This window comes from Haliotis rufescens, unplaced genomic scaffold, assembly GCF_023055435.1.
Source record: "Haliotis rufescens isolate VD_foot unplaced genomic scaffold, xgHalRufe1.0.p SCAF_4, whole genome shotgun sequence".
Lineage (NCBI taxonomy): Eukaryota > Metazoa > Mollusca > Gastropoda > Lepetellida > Haliotidae > Haliotis > Haliotis rufescens.
Window position 1 is genome coordinate 17688729 of NW_025964112.1, and position 18553 is coordinate 17707281.

At 37.8% G+C, this 18553-nt stretch overlaps 1 protein-coding gene across 3 annotated transcripts; it reads left to right on the forward strand.

Annotated features, from left to right (window-relative positions):
- The first annotated feature begins 1450 nt into the window (after positions 1-1450).
- Positions 1451-15619, forward strand: LOC124149235. 3 transcript variants are annotated; one of them, XM_048382122.1, is made up of 4 exons: positions 1451-1565; positions 3584-3724; positions 4176-4318; positions 15448-15619. In XM_048382122.1, the coding sequence occupies exons 1-4, from the start codon at positions 1490-1492 to the stop codon at positions 15550-15552; spliced, it is 465 nt and encodes a 154-aa protein (XP_048238079.1). In that variant the 5' UTR covers positions 1451-1489; the 3' UTR covers positions 15553-15619. The 3 variants fall into 3 exon arrangements, with proteins under 3 accessions (XP_048238079.1, XP_048238080.1, XP_046376652.1); XM_048382123.1 differs by lacking the exon at positions 15448-15619 and adding an exon at positions 4500-4669 and having other exon boundaries at positions 1452-1565; XM_046520696.2 differs by lacking the exons at positions 1451-1565; positions 3584-3724; positions 4176-4318 and adding exons at positions 12719-12815; positions 14720-14860 and having other exon boundaries at positions 15305-15619.
- Positions 15620-18553: the final 2934 nt, after the last annotated feature.

Here is an 18553-nt window from a genome sequence, read left to right on the forward strand (position 1 = left end):
CTATGGTTTTAATCGTAGTATGTTTGTTAGTTTTAATTGTTTGGCATAGCTTTTAAATAATCGCCATTGACGAGAGGGATGGTGTAAATCCTGCTAGGGTACCATTCAGGAAACAGATGTAGCGTATGTCCACATGGTCCAACGTATGGTGGCCATACTTTGGTTGCTGGTGGTCCATAGCCCACTTTTATAATGTATTGTTATGAAGTCATTTTGTATGGTTATATACAAGTTTTAAATTTACATGTGTTATAATGTAGTTCTTTAGCTGTCCTTTGTCGTCAGGTTTGATGGTCTAAATTTATGTATTATTCATGTATAACTTGATTTTGTGACGATATGGCGGAGAAATTGCCGATGTGACTATAAATCTTAACTCACTCACTCTGATACAACACGCCCCAGGCACAGGTCTTGTGAAAATCTGACTCTGTTTGAAGCTGAACCATAAAGGTTCTTGCAACTATATGTGACTATTGATGAAGCCTAAATGGCTCACAACTCCTAGCCAACAAGATTCCTGAGATGCTGAGGGTGTCATCATGGTGGACTATCCTCCAAAATACTAGACAAAAAACGAGGTATATTATGCTGGACCTATGAGGCAAATATGGGATTGAATTACACCTAAGAGACGGAGGAAGATGGGTAAGAGTGTGCTCTTCAAAAAGGACAATGCTACAATCAAAGAGTGTGGCTTTGTTCTCATTCAGCATCAACCATATTCTCCTGTCGGATTACCAGCTGTTTCAGCTCCATCTGGAACCCATTTCAACTAGAACGATGACGTCACAGTAGATGTGGACTGTCGATTAAACAAATATCCATCACAACAACAAATGTCAAGGCAGAAAACAACACTATGAAGGAACACAGACTCGATCTCTTTGGCCTTCGACCACTATAGAGAAAGCCAGACACTGTAACCTGTAAAATAAGATCTGTAGCCTCAGAAATACAAGCCAGAAATCCTTTCGATTGTACAATTCCGACTAAATCATTAGCATGTGTCTACGAACAGTGAATAGTGATGATACAAGGTAATCACGAAAAGGTGAGCGTATCCTGCCCCACCAGTGGCATCCGTCAAAAGAAATATTTTAGAATTCAGTGTTTTGAATATTACACCTTGTCACGAGGGACGTGTGGGCCGAGATTTTTGTTGGGTTGATGTTCGGTTGCTGTCGTGATTTGCGACGAATGTCGCCTGCTGTTTGGCCATCAGGAATACAATTTCACCTTAAAATAGTTGGGAAGTTTAACGCTTTCTGATTAATTATAATCAAAATTTATACTGTTTACTTAATAGTAAGCATTTTAAATCAACAAAAACAAACATGGATGGCTGTTTTTTTTAGCAAGCTTTAAGTAATCAAGTAGTAATGTGAGCTTCGACAGTATCTGTCATTTCCTAACGAGATTTATTGTCCATGGAGCTATAAAAGGCGGCGATACAATGATTTGATCAGTCTGTTGCCGCACTATAGACATGATGAAGTTCAGTTTCTGCATGTGTCTTTGCATTGTTGTGAGTTCATGGACTGTGTTGCAGGTACAAGGGGGAGGTGAGATATAGATGATAAGATTGTTGATGGAAGTCGTCATATAATCATATTTAAGTGAGTAATTAATAATTGAGATAAAGATATTGAATGTATTTTGAAGTCTTAGATGTATGTAAATAAAATATACGTATAACATGAAGTTAATTCCAGCTTGTATCTAATTGCTCCTTTTGCGTATTTATATTTTCTATTGGGCGATGATGTTTTTGTTTTCTCAATGAAGAGCTTTGTTACCCGTTGCACAGTGAGGCTCCCAATGTGTGATGAGCAGGTTACGCTTTTTACCAACAACAGATGATATGTAACTAACATTAATTTAAATTTTAACATATTAAATGAATATAGATTCAATGTGCAGATAGAATATTTCATTTTGAAAGGAGAGCATACATGTATACACACCGTTTTGTGCACTGGGTACAGTTAATACACAATCCTTTATGGTGATGGGCACAAGCCAAACCCTGTTGTCTTTGCTGGTGGTATATGTGTGTAACTTTCAGTTTTCATTTCTTCGACTACATAAATGCTCGTGGATAATGTGGATAAAGTGTGTTTTAAATTGTAATGAGTTTTAAAAAGCATGTTGCATGAAAGATGTGTACAAGCTAGAATCATATGAAAATATATTAATTTTGAGAAATGAAGTGTTGAATGATGAGCAGTTCAGAGGATAACTCTTTGAAATATGTATACTTTGCCCGAAGACGCCCCTCGCGTTACAGACGCCACATCACTACAGACAATGAATGAAATCTAGTAAATCACAAATGTTTGATAAGCAGAATCAATAAGATTGACATGCAAAAATGGCCCACAGAGATTAATCGACCTTCCTTGAAAGTGTCAAAATCAGGAACAAAAAAAGGAACTACCTACGCACATGTATGGTGCTACTGCGTGAGGCACGTGCAAACTATAGGATGTGTTTTGTTGTTTTTTACAGACATAAACGCTCATGCACATTTGTCGTCAACACGAATCTTTGTTCAAATACTTAGTATTAACATTTATATGTATGTATTTTCATGTATTCTTTTAAATCAGGGAGTGATTTCTAAATAACTTTCCTCATATAATAATTAAAAAGATAGGAGAATGAAATTATATAAAAGTATCATAGGATGCATATGGCATCAGCTGGAATTATATCATATTTGTAACAGTTTTGTATTTTGCCAAATAAAAATAATAAAAACTCGATTCTCTATCAAACATACACATCTATATGCATGAGAAGTTTTGAACTGGTGTACTATTGAAATTGAGGAGAAGGCTGAACAGCCAAACATGAAACAGCCGCCAAAGTCATTGCCCTGCCAATATAGGACATAGAGCAGATTTAATCATGTATTCTCTGAATTTATTTGAGTATTTTGTATGCCAGGAGAAATACCAGATTTTATACTGTAAACTCAAATTAATCTATTCAAGTAAAGCCCCGTCCTGTTAGATTCAGGTGACTAAAGTTTACATAAACGTCCTTTTACCCACGTGACACCAATAAGTATGGCTATGGTGCTGACAAACCCGTCTGGGAGACTCGAGCGAACTAAATGCATTAGGAGTTCCTTTCAGAGCTGAAGACCCAAACACTACACAGCAACTTCAACCGGTGTCTTACATTCCCCGAGGCCGAAAGCTGCGTAATATAATGTTACAAATCCTCTGCACTCACTTCATGAACAATGTCCTATTTACAATCACTGGTTGGGATGTTGATAATTATTATCCATTAAGACATTAATTAACCTGTTCTAACTCATCTGTACGAGACAACATTTCAGCCGCCTATATGGATGATAAATATGGTTCAAACATACGTGTCGTCTAGAAACATTGGTGTAGAATATAAACCCAAAGTATTTCCGGTTAGTAATTATATTCCTACAATCAATATAAGCACAAAAATGTTTAAAAAAAATCATTTCCAGTTTCAAGTTGTACGTTATGGATACGAAGGATTCAGAACAACATTTTTCGTTGCATTATGCCTGGAATTGTCCATTTCCCTTCAGATCCCTGGGTGTACTTCGCAACAAGGCTTGGTCGTAATACTCGATTTGGTCTTGGTAGCGCTGTTGTATTCGATAGAGTGGCGGCAAACATTGGTAATGGATATAACCCAACATCCGGGATATTCACCGCTCCATTCTCAGGTAAGATACATGGTCATTTCTGAGGCAGCAAACTGACTATTTGTCCTTACTGTTTTGTTAATGTTTCGTTATTTCCGATGCCTTTGTTTTGCACGTTTTGCAACAGACTAATCTTAATATATGACCTGATTTGAAGTTCGTAAATAGACTTGCCACAGTTAATTCAAAGCAGTGTGCTATCCAGTACCACTCTTATCTTTTATATTGCAAGCACTAAAGAGACACGATCGATAGCACACGACATGATCCATGTTTCTAAAATATCTACATCAGGTCCCTTTATATCGTTGTTGCGTAATCGCAAGTAGTAATTTGACATATAGATTTTACGATAACTGTTGGGTAAAGGTAAGGGGACTGGATTTATTTCTCAACAACCCGATAGTGATCATACATAAATATCACAAAACTACATGGAGTACCGTATTATTGAATTATGATACTGTTTCAGGTTATTACGAGTTTAAATGTCAGCTTCTGGCCTCCAGTCCAGGATGCTTTGAATACGCACTAGTGAGCCAGGGATCCTACAAAGCAATGATCCTGTTTCCAAAATCTTCCTTAGCCTCTAAAACCATGAGCGCCATCTTCCATGTCACAGAGGCGGTCGGGTAGCCTAGTGGTTAAAGCGTTCGCTCGTCACGCCGAAGACCCGGGTTCGATTCCCGACATGGGTACAATATGTGAAGCCCATTTCTGGTGTCCCCCGCCGTGATATTGCTGGAATATTGCTAAAAGCGGCGTAAAACCATACTCACTCACTCACTCACCCCATGTCACAGCAGGACATCACGTCTGGGTTTAAAGTCACCACAACCCTGGAACGCTTCGAGGTGGCATATGGTCCCAATTCTCGGGCGCCTAGTTCGTAAGATTAATTCCACTTGCAGGATGATGCAAATATGTACGCCGTCATAGCACGTTAATAAAAGCGACAAAACCCTTTCTTTTCCGTTATCATTGCATGATTCCGACTATATCATAAGTTTGTGGCTATGAACCACTGTCAAATAGTCAAGTATTCACATGAACAAACACGGGGAACATATGGTAAAGTCAAAATAGGGAATTTGATCGGACATCATTTTGGACACTGATGCGTCAAATTTAGGAAATGTCCTCATGTCTACCACAAAACTAATTGAATGCTTTACTGTGGTCTCGGATGCTGTAACCCTGCTTAAATAACTTTTGAGTCGTAGGTCGCAGTTCAGTGCACTTCTAGTTCCTGGGATATAGAAGCCGTCGTGAGGGCCTTCTATTGCGTCATAACCTTTACCTATGTTAATATAGATGTGTTCAATGTGTATCAACAGAGTTAATGTTCTTAATGAAGATGTGTAATTAGTAATACGAAACAAACGCGAGTCCACGTAATCATTATGGTGATATCTATTGCATGTTTGTATACAAATATACCATGTGTACTAGTACAGTAGACTACGTTTATAACAAACACGCTTATAACGAACTAACGGATATGACGAACTTACTTTTTTGTACCACTGCTGTATATATGCTATACATATAACAAACACGCTTATAACGAACTAACGGATATGACGAACTTACTTTTTTGTACCACTGCTGTATATATGCTATACATATGCCTATGACGAACTACAAGCCAGAAACCTATGATTGTGGGTTCGAATCCCGGTTCGCCCCAATTATGTTTCTAGGTTTGTCAACACCATACCCGTGCTCGTGGGTTTCACCGAAGTGGTAAATGTCTGAGACCTGCATCACTTCGGGCTCTCCTCCCACATTAAGCTCACACGCCGCGATATTACTGGAATACTGTTAAAAGCGGCGTTAAACCCAACTCACTCACTCACTATGACTAACTCCGGTTATAACCACTTAAATGAGTGGCCCCTTTGAGTTCCTTATAACCGTAGTTTACTGTATAGCGTAAAAGTCGACTATGCTTGTCGTAAGAGGCGATTAACGTGATCGGGTGGTCAGTCTCGCTGACTTGGTTGATGCATGTCGTCGTATCCCAATTGCGTGGATCGATGCTCATGATGTCAATTACATAATCGTCTGGTCCAGACTCGATTATTTACTGCCGTCATATAGCTGGAATATTGCTCAGCGCGGCGTTAAACAACAAACGTACCTTAAAATTAAACGTGTACACTGTAAGCAATTTGGGTGAAATAAACAGTGGAAAATGTAGCACTGAAATAAATGTACAACTTTCATAAAATTTAATTCAGATCACGGTGGAGCCCTAATGTTTGGACGTGATATCAAAGTTGAAACGAAAATGTTGACATCCGTACGTACAGAGATAAATTGTCAAATCAGTAAATGGCCTCACAAGATTAATGACTAATCCATAAGTTATGTTGAAGTACCAAGTTTTAGGTTTACAATCAAACAAGGCAATTGAAGGGGTCAAATAAGTGGCAGTAGCAATAACTAAGATGCCTTATAAATAATGCAAGCTCTAATTTACTTACTGCAGTCGACTGCCGTAAAAATCTGGCCACGAGTGCACTTGAAATTTTACAAGCACTTCAATATTTTGCTGTCACTGACAACTGCTCTTATTACATTTCTCTACTACAGTCTCCACTGCCACATAACACAGTGCAAGTCAAATGCACCCAATTTACAATTCTTAGGTCTACAAAATGATGCTAGAAAAAAATGGTTATATTATGATTTGGTGGTTTGAGCACCTATGTAATATTATACTATAATGCAAAATACAAGTAAAATTTCTACCTGAATAGAGATAGTGAACCGACTTATGAACTTATACGATGACTTATAGTTATAGAAAAACGCCACTGTCAGTGTCTCTGCCATGCCGACCATTTCACAAAACTGATGTCGAGAAAAACTCTGCACATGCTTCGCTAGTGGTCCATGCATTCCTGACACAGACTTGTCTATTTGCCATAACGGCTTGGTACATGCAACCTGATGTGCATTGTGTTCCGATCAAGACACAGAAAATGTAACATAACAGGTATCGCCACCGCGTCCTGGTTATCTGATGCCAACTGGAGGTGTTACTTCTTTGATAGATCATGCTCATTCTATATTACATCTCACCTTTCAAATGACAAATATCAAGTCTGCAACCAGATATTGCTCTCTCGTTTGAATTCCAGAATCTCGGTATCACGGTTTTCCTATTTCGACATATTGGTCAAGGTAATCCTAATCCGACAGTTTGGAGCTTGTTCTCTGACCTAAAACTCACCCCTACTTTCTCAAACTGTAAATACTTGTCTCCTCTTAAACTTAAAAAAAATGTTTTGATATTCTTTTGTTGGAAATATGTAAAAACGCAAAAAACTCTTTGATGTGTTTATATATGCTATGTGTTCACTGCAGCTGTTGCACGTGCAACCAAGCTCCGCCAAGAAGTGCTTTTAACAATGCACAGTCCAAGGCTCTTTACAATTTCAAGGGATCCTAAACGGGTATCGATGTTTTATCAATTGCCGGCACGTTAAGTGAGCATACTGATAGCGATCACAGGATTTGCTTGTTTATTTGTTTGTTGTTTTACGCCGCACCCAGTAATATATGACGGCGGTCTATAAACAAATCCAGTGATTGACATCATGAGCTTCGATCTACGCAATTGGGATACGATGACATGCATCAGCCAAATCAGCGAGTCTGACCACCCGAACCCGTAAGTCGCCTTAGCCGAAAAGGCATGAGATTTTAGGAAATCTTGAACCTTGAACAAGGATATATATCAGTTTTTCCCATCAAAGTTTTGTCTAACTACTAATAACGTTATCCACAATATTTTCTTAACTTTTATGGATCCTACATATATTGTTAATATTCCATTGTTATCTTCACATCAGTCTGCCATGTGTCGCAATATCCGAGGCTGGCTTTACACGTCCACAAAAAATACGATGCGGATCCAAGCCCCCCTGGCGACGCGTTTTCCGAAAACATTTAAAATAAATCACTTGAGTGTGAAAATAACAAACAGTTACGTCAAATCCAAGTGTACATCAATTGAAATGTTGATTCAAGATAGAGCAGGCGTGAATAAAAGAGAACCAAATATGCTTTAAATGTATTTTAGGAGTGATGAATTGAAAAAATGTTTTCATATAATACTAGTAACTTATCAAACTTTCAAGACAAAACCCTATGAAGCCCTCCGTACGCGTTTGCAATATTCAAACCTTATCCCAAATGAGGACCAGAAATAACGGGCTTAAGGTACTGTACCAATGTCTGGAAAATCGAACTGTCGGCTTTACCACCAAGTTACATGTACATTGAATAAATAAACACTTATTTTGTAAAATTGTCTATTCCTCAAAAGAAGTCTTGCATTTGTTCCCTTTCTCTATGCATTATCACATATGATTTTAAAAGTTCAAACAGTTCACACTTCTGTGACTAAAAGAAGGATCCTACATGTGTTTGTCCCAACTATGTTTGATGACAAAGGCAAGGATTGAAAACGTTAAGTGTTAAATCCTTCTGACACTGAATATATTTATCATAAGTTGAGCTCACGCTTGAAACAGAATACAGCTTTCATCGGTGACATGTGTTATTGGAAAGGGACATTGATATTCATACATTGATGACGTTAATCTTGCGTGTTGGGCATTCACGACCTGTACCGCGCGAGATAATAACGAGGAACGCTCAAAACAATGAAAAATATGCTGAAACGCAATATTATAAACTTAAACAGGTATGTCATTATTAATACTGTAAAACATCGATAACACGATGATATGAGGGCTGGTCAAAACGTTCTAAGCCTGACAAACAAAACCAACAATTGTGGAAGTATTTTTAATTTTATTTTTCAACATAATCTCCCTCATTTTCACTACACTTCTCATATCGATACCCATTCACGGCAGCTTTGAGGTCACCGTTGTCGCTTTCCACGTAGGTGTTCTTTTAGTTTAGGAAACAGGCGGACGTCACTTGGTGCCAGGTCTGGCGAGTATGGAGGTGAGGACTCTCTTCGAACCCACATTGTCGCATAGCAGCCTTTGCAAGTCGAGAGGTTTGAAAGTATCTCTCAGGCGATGAAGCAAATCAGCACAGTAGGCACCAGTAATCGTCTTTTGACTTTCTAAGTAATCAACGAGGATCACACAATTTACATGCCAGAATACAATGACCATTACTTTCTTCACGTATCTTGAAGACATGAATTTCTTTGGTGCCGGAGAGTTGGAATAGTGTCATTCCATGGAATGACTTTTGACTCTGGATCATGGTGGTAGACCCATGTGTCATCACCCGCTACTAATATCATCTTGAATTTGACTAGATCCCCTTTAATGTCAGTTCTTTTTTCCCTTTAGCTCTGAATTTAGAAACTTTAGGACCCAACTGATATTTTATTAATCTGTAAATGTTAATGAATAAAAGTTTCAACGGATCCATGGCATAGACCTGTGTCTTCCACAAGTTCACAAATGGTGAGACGTCTATCTGACAGTATACGTTTTTCTATCTCCTCGATTGAATCCACAACTAGGGTCATTATCAAGGCTTATTTTCCAAACCTTAAACATAACTGCCGAAACAATTAACAGTGGAAAAGCCCCATACACTTGTGACATGCGGTCATGAATTTATTTGGGAATACTTTTCTCTTAAGTCAAAACCTTGATGATTGTTCGGAACTCGTTCTTTTCCATTTCTGTGTCCATTTGTACCAATATCATGTTCAACTGGCTGACCCTAATATACAAGCGGCCTCATATGATCAAATACACTTGCAATTAACTACTTAAATAATTTACGACATTGACTTGTTCACTTTCTTATGGCCTATAGTTGAATGTTAGTCAGGCTTAGAGCTTATGGACCAACCCTCGTAATTTGTGTTGTACAAAAACGTTTTATACATTGTTTAATGTAAGCATTTGATATTCATATATAAGTAAAATATTTTCAAAACTGGGTTCATCAATTATAGAGTGTTTATCCTTTTGGATTGCCATAGAAATGGGTAAGAACATATTCCGATTACCTAGATTCGTGATCTTCTTTTCAAAGAGATAGACATGAATGCAAATGCCATACGACTTTAATCGATCTTATTATTTTTAGTTAATATTTATTTTGCACTTGTAGACAACATGTATTTGTTTTTTATGTTAATTCAATTTATCATGTGATAACTCTTCTCGGATAATCAGGACAAGGATATCGATTAACATTATCCACTGAACTGACTACAATCACAACCTTATGTTTTGTATGCTTTTATCCCGGGTCGTTTTCTGGTTAGGAGAATATAAAATGGACAACAGTGTATGTGACTCCTGTTGAAAATAGAACATGACCCATCCGGCTGTGGCAGAAAATCATCCATTTAAAATAATCCTGGTCTGGCATCTGGTTGTAGCTCACCTCGCCTGACATATTGATATGGTTAGTTCAATTTATTTGTATGAATGTTGCAAAGAACCAAAATGGATAAACTTATCTTTTGTTTGGCCAAAGGATCTGCCTCAGTAAGTAGCCTCTGCAATGTGAGCTAAAAAAACCAAACCCGAGTCTCGTATGAAGCTATACACAACAGTGGAGTAACTTTTCGATCAGTCTGTCTGCCGCATCAAGGGCAAGATGAAGTTCAGTTTCTGCATGTGCCTTTGCATTGTTGTGAGCTTTGCAGGGTTGCAGGTACAAGGAAGAGGTAAGATTTGACTGATACAACAGATTATTGATTGAGGTTAATGGTTGTCGTGATTATTACCTTAGGGAAGGAATATATGTTTATTTGTTAATCTAGAAAATGAATGCATACATCATATAGTTAATTTCTGCTGTCTCTTGTCTGCATTTCGTTTGATTAAAGATTTAACGCGTAGATAATCGATCTGTGTTCATGTTTTGTAATGTGAATGATCTTTAAATCTCCGTCCACCGCCCACAAAAAAAGTTGACAATTTGGAATTTCCATATACACTATTACAAATATTACACTTACAGATCTATATTTACAGATCCAAGGATCAAGGATGGTGGCTCATTTCTTAGTGTCACTGCCATTGAGATTCAGGACAATATCTTCAAGATTATCAGATAACAGCCCCATTATCACAGCTGTAAACAGTTGTTATTGTTACAGTTCTAAAATATACCAATAACCAATCTAAACATAAATATTCTTATTATTTACAAATTATCTTTCGTGCCTTCAGGATATGAAATATGTCAGTGTGAACATCCACTTTTAAGCGAAATTGATGAATTACCTAATGATCTTGCTTTTGGGTAATATGACATCGTATTTTGTTGATTACCAAGCCACCCTGTGACACCCCTTTTAATCCCATTCAGCTATTATAAACATGTTATTAGATATTACATCAGAGATCTAATGCAAAATAAGTTGGACACCCAAGTAGGTATAAATACATTACATAAAATAAAACCTAATATTGGTTACACCTTTTGGGCGGAGATTCACCTTCTAAGAGGGTTGAAGTAACGTAAAATTATTATACCCCGATGAGAGGTTACGTAAGTTCAACCTCATTTCTTCTCTCCATGGGTTTAATTGTAGTATACTTGTTAGTTTTAATTCCATGCTTAACTTTTACATAATCGCCATTGACAAGAGGGATGGTGTAAATCCTGCTGGGGTACCATTCAGGAAACAGATGTACCGTACGTCCACATGGTCCAACGTATGGTGGCCTTACTTTGGTTGCTGGTGGTCCATAGCCCACTTTTATGATGTATTGTTATGAAGTCATTTTGTATGGTTATATACAAGTTTTAAATCTATATGTGTTATAATGTAGTTCTTTAGCTGTCCTTTGTCGACAGGTTTGATGGTCTAAACTTATGTATTATTCATGTATAACTTGATTTTGTGACGATATGGCTGACATATTGCCGATGTAACTATAAATCGTAACTCACACACTCTGATAAAATACGCCCCGGGCACAGTGCTTCTGAAAATCTGTCTCTGTTTGAAGCTGAACCATAAAGGTTCTTGCAACTATATGTGACTATAGATCAAACCTAAATGGCTCACAACTTCCAGCCAACAGGATTCCCGAGATGTCGAGGGTGTCATCATGGTGGACTCTCCTCCAAAAAGCTAGACAAAAAAACGGTGGGCCTATGAGGCAAATATGGGATTGAATTACACCTAAGAGACGGAGGAAGATGGGTAAGAGTATGCTCTTCAAAAAGGACAATGCTACAATCCAAGACTGTGGCTTTGTACTCATTCAGCATCAACCATATTCTCCTGTCGGATTACCAGCTGTTTCCAAACAAGATGAAGGCTCCATCTGGAACCCATTTCAACTAGAACAATGACGTCATAGTATATGTGGACTGTCTATTAAACAAATATCCATCACAACAACAAATGTCAAGGCAGAAAAACAACATTATGAAGGAACACAGACTCGATCCCTTTGGCCTTTGGCCATTATAGGGAAAGCCAGACACTGTAACCTGTAAAATAAGATCTGTAACCTCAGAAATACAAGCCAGAAATCCTTTCGTTTGTACAATTCCGATTATATCATTAGCATGTGACTATGAACCACTATTGAATAGTGATGATACAAGGAAATCACGAAAAGGTGAGCGTATCCTGTCCCACCAGTGGCATCAGTCAAAAGAAATATTTTAGAATTCTGCGTTTTGAATATTACAGATAGTTACGAGGGACGTGTGGACCAAGATTTTTGTGGGGATGATGTTCGGTTGCTGTCGTGATTGGCGACGAATAACGCCTGCTGGTTGGCCATCAGGAATACAATTACACCATAAAATGGTAGGAAAGTTCTAATTATTTCTAATTAATTATAATCAAAATATATACCGTTAACTTAATAGTAAGTATTTTAAATCAACAAAAACAAACATGGATGGCTGTTCTATTTTAGCAAGTAATCAAGTAGCAAGGTGAGCTTCGACAGTATCTGTCATTTCCTAACGAGATGTAGTGTCCATGGAGCTATAAAAAGCGGTGATACAATGATTTGATCAGTCTGTTGCCGCACTATAGACATGATGAAGTTCAGTTTCTGCATGTGTCTTTGCATTGTTGTGAGTTCATGGACTGTGTTGCAGGTACAAGGGGGAGGTGAGATATAGATGATAAGATTGTTGATGGAAGTCGTCATATAATCATATTTAAGTGAGTAATTAATTATTGAGTTAATGATATTGAATGTATTTTGAAGTCTGAGATGTATGTAAATAAACATACGTATAACATGAAGTTAATTCCAGCTTGTATCTAATTGCTCCTTTTGTGTATTTAAATTTTCCATTGGGGGATGATGTTTCTGTTTTTTTCTATGAAGAGCTTTGTTACCCGTTGCACAGTGAGGCTCCCCATGTGACATTCAACACTGTGATGAGCAGGTTACGCTTTTTACCAACAACAGATGTAACTAACATAAATTTAAATTTTAACATATTACATGAATATAGATTCAATGTGCAGATAGAATATTTCATTTTGAAATGAGAGCATCCATGTATACACACTGTCTTGTGCACTGGGTACAGTAATGCACACTCCAAAATGATGATGGACACAAGCCAAACCCTGTTGTCTTTGCTGGTGGTATATGTGTGCAACTTTCAGTTTTCATATCTTCGACTACATAAATGCTCGTGGATAATGTGGATAAAGCGTGTTTTGAATTGTAATGAGTTTTAAAAAGCATGAAAGATGTGTACAAGCTAGAATCATATGAAAATATGTTAATGTTGAGATATGAAGTGTAGAATGTTGAGCTTTTCTGAGGATAACTCTTTGAAATATGTATACTTTGCCCGAAGACTCCCCTCGCGTTACAGACGCCACATCACTAGTTAATGACAGAAAATGAATGAAATCTCGTAAATAACAAATGTTTGATAAGCAGAATCAATAAGATTGACAAAAATGGCCCACAGAGATTAATCAACTTTCCTTGAAAGTGCAACTAACGGGATCGGGTGGTCAGGCTCGCTAAATTGGTTGATGCATGTCATCGATCCCAATTGCGTGGATCGATGCTCATGATATTAATCACTGGATTGTCTGGTCCAGACTCGATTATTTACAGACCGCCGTCATATAGCTGGAATATTGCTGAGTGCGGCGTTAAACAACAAACCAACCAACCAAAAATCCTTGAAAGTGTCAAAATCAGGAACAAAAAAAACTACCGACGCACATGTATGGTGCTATTGCAAACATTAGGATGTGTTTTGTTGTTTTACAGACATAAACACTCATGCACATGAAGTTTGTCGTCAACACGAATTTTTGTTCCAATACTTAGTATTAACATTTATATGCATGTATTTTCATGTATTATTTTAAATCAGGGAGTGATTTCTGAATAACTTTAAATTTCCTCATATAATAACTAAAAAGATAGGAGAATGAAATTATATAAATGTATCACAGGATGCATCCGAGGTGGGCATCAGCTGGAATTATATCATATTTGTAAAAGCCTTGTATATTGTCAAATAGAAATAATAAAAACTCGATTCTCTATCAAACATACACATCTATATGCATGAGAAGTTTAGAACTGGTGTACTATTGAAATTACCGAGAAGGGTGAACAGCCAAACATGAAACAGCCGCCAAATTCATTGTCCTGCCAATATAGGACACAGGACAGATTTAATCATGTATTCTTTGAATTCATTTGAGTATTTTGTATGCCAGGAGAAATACCAGATTTTATACTGTAAACTCAAATTAATAAATGCAAGTAAAGCCCCGTCCTATTAGATTCAGGTGACTAAAGTCTACATAAAACGTCCTTTTACCCAACGTTGACAGGTATTTCAGTTATGTCCCGGTGTGTGAAGTCGGTGCTCGGACAATGTTTGTAGACGTGTTTACTACTTACGAAACACCCATAAGTATGGCTATGGTGCTGTCAATCCCGTCTGGGAGATTTCCAGTTTCAAGTAGTACGTTATGGGTAAGAATGGCTTCAGAACAATATATTGTGTTTGTCCATTTCCCTTCAGATCCCTGGGTGTACTTCGCGTCAAGGCTTGGTCGTGATACCCGATTTGGTGTTGGTAGCGCTGTTGTATTCGATAGAGTGGCGGCAAACATTGGTAATGGATATAACCCAACATCCGGGATATTCACCGCTCCATTCTCAGGTAAGATACATGGTCATTTCCGAGGCAGCAAACTGACTATTTGTCCTTACTGTTTTGTTAATGTTTCCTTATTTCCGATGCCTTTGTTTTGCACGTTTTGCAACAGACTAATCTTAATATATGACCTGATTTGAAGTTCGTAAATAGATTTGCCACAGTTAATTCAAAGCAGTGTGCTATCCAGTACCACTCTTATCTTTTATATGGCAAGCACTAAAGAGACACGATCGATGGCACACGACATGATCCATGTTTCTAAAATATCTACATCAGGCCCCTTTATATCGTCGATGCGTAATCGCAATTTGACATATAGATTTTACGATAACTGTTGGGTAAAGGTAAGAGGACTGGATTTATTTCTCAACAACCCGATGGTGATCATACATAAATATCACAAAACTACGTGGAGTACCGTATTATTGAATTATGATACTGTTTCAGGTTATTACGAGTTTAAATGTCAGCTTCTGGCCTCCAGTCCAGGATGCTTTGAATACGCACTGGTGAGCCAGGGATCCTACAAAGCAATTATCCTGTTTCCATGTTCTTCTTTCGCCACTAAAACCATGAGCGCCATCTTCCATGTCACAGCAGGACATCACGTCTGGGTTAAAAGTCACCACATCCCTGGAACGCTTCGAGGTGGCATATGGTCCCAATTCTCGGGGCGTCTAGTTCGTAAAGATTAATTCCACTTGCAGGATGATGCAAATATGTACGCCGTCTTAGCACGTTAATAAAAGCGACAAAATCCTTTCTTTTCCATTATCATTGCATGATTCCGACTATATCATAAGTTTGTGGCTATGAACCACTGTCAAATAGTCAAGTATTCACATGAACAAACACGGGGAACATATGGTAAAGTCAAAATAGGGAATTTGATCGGACATCATTTTGGACACTGATGCGTCAAATTTAGGGAATGTCCTCATGTCTACCACAAAACTAATTGAATGCTTTACTGTGGTCTTGGATGCTGTAACCCTGCTTAAATAACTTTTGAGTCGTAGGTCGCAGTTCAGTGCATTTCCTGGGATATAGAAGCCGTCGTGAGGGCCTTCTACTGCGTCATCACCTTTACTTATGATGATATAAATGCGTTCAATGTGTATCAACAGAGTTAATGTTCTGAATGAAATATCTCTGAACATACATATGAAGATGTGTAATTTAGAAATACGAAACAAACGCAATCCACGTAATCATTATGGTGATATCTATTGCACGTTTGTATAAAAATATACCATGTGTACTAGTACAGTAAACTACGTTTATAACAAACACGCTTATAACGAACTAACGGATATGACGAACTTATTTTTTTGTACCACTGCTGTATATATGCTATACATATGCCTATGACGAACTACGGTTATAACCATTTAAATGAGTGGCCCCTTTATTTGAGTTCGTTATAACCGTAGTTTACTGTATAGCGTAAAAGCGTATACATATGCCTATGACGAACTACGGTTATAACCATTTAAATGAGTGGCCCCTTTATTTGAGTTCGTTATAACCGTAGTTTACTGTATAGCGTAAAAGTCGACTATGCTTGTCGTAAGAGGCGACTAACGGGATCGGGTGGTCAGGCTCGCTGACTTGGTCGATGCATGTCGTCGTATCCCAATTGCGTGGATCGATGCTCATGATGTCAATTACATAATCGTCTGGTCCAGACTCGATTATTTACTGCCGTCATATAGCTGGAATATTGCTCAGTGCGGCGTTAAACAACAAACATACTTTAAAATTAAACGTGTACACTGTAAGCAATTGGGGTGAAATAAACACTGGAAAATGTAGCACTGAAATAAATGTACAACTTTCATATAATTTAATTCAGATCACGGTGGAGCCCTAATGTTTGGACGTGATATCAAAGTTGAAACGAAAATGTTGACTGAGACATCCGTACGTACAGAGATAAATTGTCAAATCAGTAAATGGCCACACATGATTAATGACTAATCCATAAGTTATGTTGAAGCACCAAGTTTTAGGTTTACAATCAAACAAGGCAATTGAAGGGGTCAAATAAGTGGCAGTAGGAATAACTAAGAGGCCTTATAAACAATGCAAGCTCTAATTTACTTACTGCAGTCGACTGCCGTAAAAATCTGGCCACGAGTGCACTTGAAATTTTACAAGCACTTCAATATTTTGCTGTCACTGACAACTGCTCTTATTACATTTCTCTACTACAGTCTCCACTGCCACATAACACAGTGCAAGTCAAATGCACCCAATTTACAATTCTTAAGTCTACAAAATGATGCTAGAAACAAATGGTTATAATGTGATTTGGTGGTTTGAGCACCTATGTAGCATTATACTACAATGCAAAATACAAGAGTAAAACTTCTACCTGAATAGAGATAGTGAACCGACTTATGAACTTATACGATGACTTATAGTTAAAGAAAAACGCCACTGTCAGTGTCTGCCATGCCGACCATTTCACAAAACTGATGTCGAGAAAAACTCTGCACATGCTTCGCTAGTGGTCAATACATTCCTGACACAGACTTGTCTATTTGCCATAACGGCTTGGTACATGCAACCGGATGTGCATTGTGTTCCGATCAAGACACAGAAAATGTAACATAACAGGTATCGCCACCGCGCCATGTTTATCTGATGCCAACTGGAGGTGTTACATAATTGATAGATCATGTTCATTCTCTAATACTTCTCACCTTTCAAATGACAAAAATCAAGTCTGCAACCAGATGTTGCTCTCGTTTAATTTCCAGAATCTCGGTATCACGTTTTTTCTATTTCGACATATTGGTCGAGGTAATCCTAATCCGACAGCTTGGAGCTTGTACTCTGACTTAAAACTCATGCATCAGCCAAATCAGCGAGCCTGACCACCCGAACCTGTAAGTCGCCTAAGTCGAAAAGGCATGAGATTTTAGGAAATCTTGAACCTTGAACAAGGATATATATCAGTTTTTCCCATCAAAGTTTTGTCTAACTACTAATAACGTTATCCACAATATTTTCTTAACTTTTATGGATCCTACATATATTGTTAATATTCCATTGTTATCTTCACATCAGTCTGCCATGTGTCGCAATATCCGAGGCTGGCTTTACACGTCCACAAAAAATACGATGCGGATCCAAGCCCCCCTGGCGACGCGTTTTCCGAAAACATTTAAAATAAATCACTTGAGTGTGAAAATAACAAACAGTTACGTCAAATCCAAGTGTACATTAATTGAAATGTTGATTCAAGATAGAGCAGGCGTGAATAAAAGAGAACCAAATATGCTTTAAATGTATTTTAGCAGTGATGAGTTGAAAAAATGTTTTCATATAATACTAGTAACATATCAAACTTTCAAGACAAAACCCTATGAAGCCCTCCGTACGCGTTTGCAATATTCAAACCTTATCCCAAATGAGGACCAGAAATAACGGGCTTAAGGTACTGTACCAATGTCTGGAAAATCGAACTGTCGGCTTTACCACCAAGTTACATGTACATTGAATAAATAAACACTTATTTTGTAAAATTGTCTATTCCTCAAAAGAAGTCTTGCATTTGTTCCCTTTCTCTATGCATTATCACATATGATTTTAAAAGTTCAAACAGTTCACACTTCTGTGACTAAAAGAAGGATCCTACATGTGTTTGTCCCATCTATGTTTGACGACAGAGGCAAGGATTGAAAACGT

What these genes read in the sequence shown, in the direction of transcription:
- LOC124149235 (XM_048382122.1), top strand. Translation starts at nt 1,490, where the DNA reads ATGATGAAGTTCAGTTTCTGCATGTGTCTTTGCATTGTTGTGAGTTCA. An exon ending in GTTGCAGGTACAAGGGGGAG is followed by an intron (nt 1,566 to 3,583) that starts GTGAGATATAGA and finishes ATTTCCCTTCAG; the next exon opens with ATCCCTGGGTGTACTTCGCA. An exon ending in CCATGAGCGCCATCTTCCAT is followed by an intron (nt 4,319 to 15,447) that starts GTCACAGAGGCG and finishes GCCATCTTCCAT; the next exon opens with GTCACAGCAGGACATCACGT.